This window comes from Akebia trifoliata, chromosome 3 (assembly GCF_017979445.1).
Source record: "Akebia trifoliata isolate Shusen 1 chromosome 3, ASM1797944v1, whole genome shotgun sequence".
Lineage (NCBI taxonomy): Eukaryota > Viridiplantae > Streptophyta > Magnoliopsida > Ranunculales > Lardizabalaceae > Akebia > Akebia trifoliata.
In genome coordinates, this window is record NC_141377.1 from 45344811 (window position 1) to 45354884 (window position 10074).

The window sequence follows — 10074 nt, forward strand, 5'->3', positions numbered from 1 at the left end:
TGGTTTTGTAATAAGAGTCTGAGAGAAAAGATAAAAGAAGGGAAAGGAAAGTCTTGTTATATTTCATGAATATATAACATATGGATTTAATTTGGATCGAATATTATTAAATCGGATTTTGCAACATTCAAATATCGTAATAACATCCGAATTCGAATTCAAATCTGAAAAATTCAAATAATTTCGGATTTTTTTAATCAAATTCGAATCCAAGTTTTCGAATATCCATTGACAGGCCTATTTAATCCTAATAGGTCAATCTTCTACAAATGAAAATTCAACTTAGAGATACATGATGGATCCAAGCTGTTTGCTATGATATGATGATATCATATGAAACCGTCGGGCTCGAATAATATACGTGGGGGCAGCGCGTTGCTTTCAAAGATGATGCTTCTGCTACTGTAGAGTGAATTAAAAACCGAATGACTAAGCTGAAAAATTGTCAAAATTTTTTTTCTTTTTTATTATTGGTCAGATCAGTCTCACCCTTATTCAATTCAGTTGGACTGATCCATATTTTGTCGAAACAAATAAAAAATGTGTACTTTTTTATATTAAAATTACCTTCATTAAAAAATATTATCCTAATTAGAAACCCGTGGCTTACTAACCTAACTGATTTGACTGTTTGGCCAAAAATTTTCAAAACATGGCTACAAAAATTGCAGTTATGTTATTGGATTTTCAGTAACAATGCTCAAGGGGTACATTTTGAGATCTAAAATCAAGACTGGTTGTTTGGTCAACTAGTTATTAGCATTACATTTATACGAATGGCAACAATGCCGCCATGATAAAGAGACAAGACTTTTGTCACACGCACAGGAGGCATAAGGAGATAACCTAATAATGTTGAGAGCTTAACGGCAATTTTCCATGTTTTACCGAATTAATTCTAGAATAAATAATAATTTGTGTTATATAGAACATGTACTTCTATACCAAAAAACTGTTGGCTCGAATGGACTGCTAAGCTGTCCAAATTGAACAGTTGTAACACTTTAAACTACCAGCAATACAATACACCAGTAAATTCAACCTTTAAGCAAAAGAAAAGAAGGCTACTGCCATGAACCTTTTTATACTAAAAAAGGCTAATTTAATAGAAATTAATAATAAAATCTGCCCTAAATGACAATATATGCAAAATCAATCTAGCCAACAAATTCATCAATCAGTCCCCTACGAGATTGTCTGAGGTATATCCCATATACTCCACACAAGCATCAATCCTCTTTATCTTACACTACGGAGATGAATGGAGAAGGTAGTGTCACAAGAAGAGTGCAAAAGATAACAATGGAGCTAACTTAACCATCATATTCCCCTTGAGAGAATTTATTCTCCGGGTAATAGACGGCCACAACTTGATTTCCACCAAATTTTCTCCCATTCAGCCCTGCCCGCGCCTTGGAGGCCCCATCTGTATCAATATACTCCAAGAACACCTGCCGAAAAGTATCATAACATAGATCAGTTGAAAATTCATACTGAATGCAAGTAAACGTATTTTCAGTATGGAAATAAGAGAATGAAAAGTGTAAAACCTTCCCAACTCCTGGAGAAGGTTCGCCATTTGGTCTTGGACGCGGGATGACAATACTAGTTAATGTACCTGAAAACAAATAAAATATTCAAATCATCGTAAGTTCTCAGAATAGAAACAGAAATAACTCTGGGTAAAGAAAGATGAAAAGATCATGGAATCTTCTGTGAGTGGGTTAGGCCTGATTCTCTATTGCAGAATGAGAGACTAGTGGGGACTACAAATGGCTGTAAAACAGAAAGATATAAGAAAAAGGAAAATTAATAGATGCATGATGATAGAAATAAATTACAAAATAAGTGAGGAAAAAAAGTTCTGAAGTAAATCTGTTACTTGGACTATGGGGACTTACCGTATTTTCCACCTTCTCCTCTCATATCTTCCAATATGTCCTCATACTCTTCATCGTCTTTCAGCTCATCTGCACTTACCACCTGAGTTAAACATACAACCTTGGTTGGCAGAGCCCCAGCCCCAGCTTGAAACACAAGCCTCTGCAAAAGGAAGGGTACACATAAATGAACCAAGAACCACTAGATCACGAACCTCAGCAGCAAAGTCATGAAATATGGTGATATAATCTAAAGATTGGACAACTACAAAAATAAAAACATCCACTGTTCACTTCTCTCTTAATAGGTTAAGCACCCCGCAAATTCAACTTGGGTAATTGTTAATCTGGAGTCATGGACTATACGCATGGCAATCATGCACTATGACATGTGACAAGTTTGATGAAGGAGAGTAGCCACCTGTGAAGGAACATGATGGAAGAGTTACAGAATGAGGGGGAAGTTAATATTTTTTTAAAATCTATTTAGGAAACCTTTTGGCACTAGTTGAGGGACTGGTTTGGGGGGCTAAGAAATGACGTAATGGGTACCAAATGCTTGTAACCGAGTTGATTCACCATTAGATTAATTCATGAGCCCGCATTTTGGGACGAAGCCATTATGTTATTCTTGATCTTGATTTTCGTTTTTCTTTGGTATAAGCAAGATATTAAAACACTCATTAAGTCAACAAAATACAATAAACAACCACATGGATTGTGAAAATGAAGAACAACATTTTGTTATATATACTAGCAAGTATTGAGAGTCCGACAATGAAAAACAATAATATTTTACATGGAAATAAGAGTAACATATTGCATTAACTACATACAACTTAATGTGTAAATTATGGGAATGAAGAAACCGTTGAGTATTGCATTCATGTGTTATTATGATGAATAGGGAAATAAGGTCTGCTCATTATGTTTCTACTAAACACGTTAATAGCAATCACAAAAGATTGCTAAACTGTCAATAACTACCACGATGTGCAACAACCAATGTACCAGGTGAAAACTATGTTGACCATCAAATGCTTGATCATTAACAAATTCACTTAACTGGTGAGAAAAATAAGGTCTGTGACATCCACAGACTACAAAATCAGTTATTAGGGTAACACTTGTACTAATAGAGGAGAACAAAAAGGATGCCAATGATTTACTCCTTACCTGCAATGCAACCTGCTGTTGTGCCTGTAATAAAACATTCTCCTGCTCGGGTTTAGGCTGGGCAGTACCCTGGTTTGCACGCCTAACAGTGAGAGTTTTATCTCCCATTTTGATTCCATTCAGAGCAGCACAAGCAATATCTGTAACCGAAAGATCCTGATAAACACAGAAGGCGTAGCCTTTCGAGTTCCCAGTTTCTCTGTCCTTGACAAGATCAAAACCCCGAAGAGGCCCAAAGGATTCTAACAACTCTCTAATTTGGGCTTCTGTGAAGTAGTATGGGAGCCCACCCACAAAGATGCGATCGGGACCTTCAAGACCTCCAGCAGAACCTGGTGTCAGCCCAACAGCAGCCAGATTTAGATTGGGATTGGGTTGACTTGGACCAAGTGCTGCAGCAAGAGAAGGGTTGTAGTCACTAGGCCTCCTCACCTTCACTGGTGCCCCCTGTATACAAACAAGGATCAACTCAGACAGATCAAGAATCACGCTTATGTGCACGAAAATTTGCACAAAGCACCTAATAAATCCTTCAAAAGTTGAACATCTTGGGGAAATATTTAATGAGTCAAAAAGCAATGCAACAAAAGTTGAATCTTCATGCATGCAAATGGGCTTATAAGGAAAAAAAATATCTTGGTTTTTTCAAGGATGGGTAAGCTGAGCTTATAAGACAAATTCAACTTCTTTTTAGTACAGATGCCTTTCAGGATTTGGCAAAAGTGGAAATGCACTAATAAGCTTTGAGAAAACAGTAGAATTAATTGAGTCTATAAACTGAATCAATCATTATGTTTAGGATTGTTTTGTTAGTTTAGCTAGTTTTACTTCTCCTTTCCCTGAACAATTGATTTACTGATTGAAAAAAAAAAGTGAATCAATATTCGTCAGCTTTTTCCAAGAATCTCATATTTTCTGGTGGGGGAAAACATTGTGTATCATGCATTAATATTGGGTACCAAAGTTCAAAAGAACAGACCTCAAAAATGATACCATCCAAAGCCATTGCATTACTGGCCTCCTCAACAGACCTCATCTCCACAAAAGCGAACTTCTTTTCATGGTTTATGTATACATTAACAACAGCATCCCCTGCAGAACAACCATCAATGAAAAAATGAGCATTCAATGAAAAAAAACACAAACTGTGAATGGGTAGGACATGAAAGGAAGCTTCAACAAACCTGGACCCGCAGTGTTTCCTCCAATTGCAGACATGACCTGGCTGAAAAAAGTTGCCACTGACTGTTGGATAAAAGCAAGGAGTTAAAATCATGAATCAGCAAAAAAAAATGATAGATTGTATCGTAGGTAATCCGAATGAAATTGAAGCACCAAATAGGATACACCTAAAAAGTAAAAGGCTTAAGTTATTAAAAAACATTTTCAATTCAAAAGAATTGATAAACCCTTCACGAGGCTTCAGTAAATGTCCAGTAACATATTCTGATCGTATAAATGATAAAAAGAAAGTGCTGCATGAGCCCAACTAACATGTACATACAACACATGCGACTTTTTAGACATTTCCAATGATAGCACCATAAATCTTGTTTAGGGTTTGCTCAATTGTTGGGGGGAGGGAGTTATTTTTTGAGTATTGTGCTTTTATATGGGATTTGATTATCCCACAAGCCATGTAAATCTACGTCTATGATTGATTCCTTGTGTTGGCTCATTATTCCTTTGATACGTCCTCACAATCTCTGAATTTGTAATTTTTTTTTCCTTCTCTCATTTCTAATACATTCTTCACTTACCAAAACGGAAAAAAAACTTCACGCTTATCAAATTTTGTAGGACACATGGTATGTATGTTAAACTCGATAAGAAAGACAACTGATCAACTCCAGAGAAAGCTTTCATTGTGTTAAGTTCCTCCCATACTGAGATAGGTCCATCCAGAAAAAAAAAACTTTCAATGTGTAACATTGGTCCCCCCAATGCATTTTTATGCAAGAACTTTCAAGAGTTAAATGCTATGGTAGGTGTGAACAGGCACTTCATATGTTCCTCCCAAGGCATAGAGGATGTGAGATTCATAAGCACACCTACAATAAAATGGGTCCAAGCCCAGCTCACTCACCAACCTTTAAATTGACATTCTAGTTTTAAAATATGATCCAAATCACTCTTTTAGAATTTTACAAGAAATAACACTTTAATTACATTATAACATTAGAAATGCCTAAGCCAATTGCAAAAGATTTCAGAAAAGGCAATCCTTGCGAAAAAGTAGTAATCCATAAATAACAAGAAGAAACAACACAAGAAGCCAGATTGGGTGAATGACCTGCTCATTAGCTGTAGGAGAAAGACCACCAACGTACACCCGTCGAGCATGTCGTGTAGCCTAACACCAAATAAAATTCATGTCAGATTGTTAGAATGTATCACACAGAGGGACAACAAAAACCTAGATCCTCATTATATTCTTAATCCACCAAACCTGCTGCGTCATAGCCTGAACTGGCATCACGGGGAGAGCTCCAAACTGCTGTTGCACACAAGAAAGGAACATATTAAAGAAAATCACAGTATCCTGATGCATACACATTCAAGGAAAGAGGAAAATATGAAGTACCTGTCCAGCCCCTAATGGGAACATGTTTGGAAACATTCCAGGAATGGCGGGAGGGGTCCCAGTCATTTGACCTGCAAACGTTACATTGAGATACAAAGTCAAAAACCATGCTACTTTACTATAGTCATAACTACCAAAGCAATATCCGGTCTCATCACCATATCTGCTCACCTAAGCATGCCCTAGCCTCTCATAATAGAAATTTATCAAAAAGATGAAAGTAACACATCATTTTCAAGTACTGGAGGAAATATTCGTAAGACTACCAAAAAGGCAATAGTTGCCGGTTGAAGACGAACAAGATCCATCAAACCGGTGCATTGATTCCTTCTTGTACATAAAAGCTACAGTAGTCGGCTCACGCCCATTGGCAGCACAGTGGGACAAGTAGCCCAACATTGCCTTCTTACAACAAAAAATAGACACAGAAACAAAGAAACAACCACCAAAAACAAGAAAACAACCAAAAATGGCTCTCAGTTTCTGAATTAATTGACCAAGTAAATAATATAAAAGACAATATAGTGATCCAGACATAGCAGCTATAAGTCCCTAATACTGATAATGAAATAACAAACAGAGTACGGCTTACCCAAATGACACCATGCAATTTGATACGAACTTTCCAAGCTAAAGCACAAACAAAGAGATAGCAGTGACAAAGAGTAAAATTCAAATGGAAGGACATTACCTGCAGCAGTAATAGCAGCAGCACCAGCGCCAGCAAGCATTGCAGATGCAGGAGGAGCCATGTCAAACCCGCTTATCCTTTTGCTGCAAAGTCAAATATAGAAGTGTCTCAATAGGGAAGAAATCAATGCAAAGAAAACAGGTTCTAGCAAGCATAATAAATAAATAAAGAAGAAGAATTGAAGCAGACAAATTACAGGACCACCATCAAAAGGATGTAGAATACACATACAAAGGAAAGAAATAAGAAAATCTCTCCCTGCCACCTTCTTGAAAGATTAAGTGGATCAAGATTCAAACAATATGATCAGAGATTCTACATATAAAATCTCTCCAACAGCAAGTTAAGGAATGTTTACTATCCAAATCATACTGCATTGCACAAGATGGTTGACAGTATTACCATTGTTGCAAAAAACAATTTATCAAGAAGAATTTTTTTTTTTTGTTGACAAGTAACAAAAAATATTATGATGAAAAAAGATTGGGGGGGGGGGGGGGGGTTATAGTAAAGCTGGACCTGAGAAAACAAGTCTAAAACTTACAGATAGAACATGTCAAAGGAAAATATTGATGCTTCAAGAATAGATGTAAAACCCACTAAACAGGTGTTGCATGTGTTTGTCAAGTAAGGATTCTACCAATCATTTGCTCGTTCATTGTGAGGTAGCAAAGGAGGTGTGGGCTTATTTTTTATCCTTGTTTGGAGTGGTTTGTTGTGCTCCATGTTCAATTAGAGGCGTCCATGGCGAATGGCTTCAATTGGGTTTGAGTTTTTGACATGCAAAGAAATTGATTTGGAGTTTAACCCCGTTTGCAATCTTTTGGGGCATTTGGAAAGAAAGAAATGCAAGAAGTTTACAAGGAAAGGCGCAATCGACAAAAGAGTTGATTTTCTCGATTCTTGGGCTTCTATCCTTTTGGTGCAAAATCTCCATCTTCAAAGAGTTCGAAGGGATTTTTTTCGAGGACATTTTGGCCCTGTGGGAAAACATTTTTAGTATTAAGTTTTCCATTTTTTTTCCTCGGGGTGGGTCATCTCGACCTTCCCGTCGTTGTATCCTTTTACTCCCTTATCAATAAATAAATAAATAAAGTTCTTGGTGGAAATTTAGAGGACCCACATGCCATTGGAGATACCAATAACAAATCCCCTACAAAATTGGAAACCTTTTTGTTTTTATGCAGGAACCACTGCATTGAAGCTTTTTGTAGATTTTGATTAGCCCAAAAATAAGGGGTATCTAAAGATGAACAGACAAAAAAATTACAAACCCAGTCATTTGAAAATAACACTAATGGTACATCGGCAATCAGATTAAGAAAGTAAACACCTCTCTATATATGTTTGCAATTCAATTCTCATGAAGCAATAAGTTAGTAATACCCACAAGATAGTAATGAGCTTTGTCAAGTTGTATGCCTTACCTTTTAGATCGTGACCGGGAACGAGACCTTGATCTATGATCCGATCTACCCTTTGAATGAGACCTAGATTTATGTCTATGTCGTCCATCTCTGTCTCTATCATAATCTCTGTGCCTGGATATAATATTGAACATGAATTCAGTAAATCATGGTCAACTTAGAAAAAGCATTTGTTTTTTTTTCTGACAAAGAAGACTGTGTATTGTTCGAAATATACCATACAAATAGACGGTAAAAAAACCGAATTTACAATGACTCACTCATGCGCATTCTTCAGATTATGGTGTTGTTTAATGTGAATTGAATAGTTTACACACATAGTTTTTTTCCGAATTTTGTAGTTCTGCATCACAGTAAATGGAAATTAATATGAAAAAAATTGGCCATATATTGAAGAATCACCTGTCATAGTCTCGACTCCGGTGATAATCATCATCATCTCTATCTCGCCCGCGCTCCCTTCTATCACTCCGATCCCTGTAATGGTCTCTGTGGTGACGTTCGCGGTCTCTGTCGCGATCCCTTTCCCTGTCTCTGTCCTTATCCCTTCCCTTTTCTCTTTCCCTCTCTCTGCTTTTTGAAGATCTTCCTCTTTCACCATCACGACTACCATGCTGAATGATGCAGTAACGTTAATAGCAAAAACTTAAAAAAAAAAAAAAAAAAAAAAGCGAAAAAAGATCTAGGCCCTTTTGGAGAACCAATTTTGCAACCAAAAATCAAACTTTTTGAAGGGGAAAAAAGAATTGACTCAACAAATAGTTGCTTAAGTAGGCTATTAATGTTTCATGATTCTCAATTCTGTCTTTCTCCCCATATCATTGAAGTATGATTCTTCGAAGATAACCAAGTCATGGACAAAAATCAAAGAGGAACTCTACTATATAATTCCTAAATTAAGCCTAGAGAACCTGGAACTAAATCCGAACCCTAATAAAGCATATTTTTACACAAATCTTGTTGAAGATTATAGTAGAAAACTCAGCTGGAGTGGAAGATCAATTACCTGGGATTTCGAATCACTGTAGTCATCAGCACCACCATGGCCACCACTTTTCTGTTGAGGCGAAGAACCATAATCGTTGTACCCATCACCATTACCTTCGTATCTCTCATCGTAATCCGGCATTTTTTTATTGCTTTGCCTCCTCTCCTCTCGTTTCCTGCAATTTGCGATTCAAGAGTGACAAAGAGGCTTTAGGGCTTCTGTGAGTCAAGTTTACTGCATTATATAGGAGCAAGAACGAACCGTGCGGATGGGATTAATCTGGACCGTAAAATGTTGGGCCAATACAACGTACACACGTTTTCGTGGTTCACAATCCATCTAATTGTTGCCAATTGGGCCGGTGTCAGCCTGCACCAAGAAAACCAAGGACCGAATCGGTTCCAATCTCAAGCCCAATCCACCATGTTATGAAAAGGCGGAGTTTGCTGCTTCCACTAAATACAACAGCTTGATGTCATCCAATGCAATGTTACGTGGACCTTCTTTCTTATGTAGCTGCTATTGGCACTCCAACTTTTACTTATTACACCCCAATTCAAAATAAAGAATAAGTAAAATTTGGGGTGCCAATAGAAACTCTTTTTTTTTTTTTTTTTGTGAATCGTACATTGAATATGAAACATGATTTTTTAATTAATTTGTCACATTTATAATTTACTGATAAAATACCAACAATTTTGCCATATTAGCGATCTCTTTGGTAATTTATATATGGATTCATTGATTATAAAAGTGACAAATTCACTGAAAAAATATTTTTTGAGATAAAAATGAATAGTATATTGAAATTGGAATTTTGACGTAAGTTGCAAATATTTTGGGATTTTTTTTTTGTCTAGATTTTTATTTTTTTTGTCTAGATTTTTTTTTTTGGGTTTAAAATTCGATATGAACCTTCAAAGACTTGCTATCTATACTATATTCGTAGGGGACTCGATACGTAAACTTCATTCATCGTAAGGCCTCACTACATAAACTTTGCTCCTTTACTCCATGAGCTTTCTTATTAGTAGATTGAAAAAGGGGTTGATAGAAGAATTAAATTCGCCTCCCCTAGGTTTGTGTCGCTAGATGCACTTTCAACCAATAGGAAAAAACCAAGCTAGAGTCAAACTAGACTCCATTCAATTGTTAGTGTTTCAATGAGTTACAATGTTTTGCAATGTTGAAATAATAATTTGAGCCAAACATTTGTATCGTTTAAAAGGTGTGTTTTTAATCTTTCATTGGGGTATGATAAATAATTTAAGAAATTGGGGTGTGATAAGTAAATATTGTGGTGCCAATAGTAGTTCTCTTTGTTATCC

At 36.5% G+C, this 10074-nt stretch overlaps 1 protein-coding gene across 6 annotated transcripts; it reads right to left on the reverse strand.

The window, feature by feature from the left end:
• Window positions 1-1068: 1068 nt before the first annotated feature.
• LOC147407315 (splicing factor U2af large subunit B-like) lies at window positions 1069-8969 on the reverse strand. Of its 6 annotated transcripts, none has more exons than XM_086435813.1 (13): window positions 8765-8969; window positions 8161-8372; window positions 7759-7872; window positions 6332-6414; window positions 5641-5711; window positions 5506-5550; window positions 5350-5409; window positions 4241-4301; window positions 4036-4148; window positions 3057-3503; window positions 1902-2043; window positions 1551-1618; window positions 1069-1451 (listed from the first exon to the last, which is right to left on the reverse strand). In XM_086435813.1, the coding sequence occupies exons 1-13, from the start codon at window positions 8885-8887 to the stop codon at window positions 1314-1316; spliced, it is 1677 nt and encodes a 558-aa protein (XP_086291939.1). In that variant the 5' UTR covers window positions 8888-8969; the 3' UTR covers window positions 1069-1313. The 6 variants fall into 6 exon arrangements, with proteins under 6 accessions (XP_086291939.1, XP_086291938.1, XP_086291941.1 ...); XM_086435812.1 differs by having other exon boundaries at window positions 5506-5553; XM_086435815.1 differs by lacking the exons at window positions 8161-8372; window positions 8765-8969 and adding an exon at window positions 8019-8160 and having other exon boundaries at window positions 5506-5553.
• Window positions 8970-10074: the final 1105 nt, after the last annotated feature.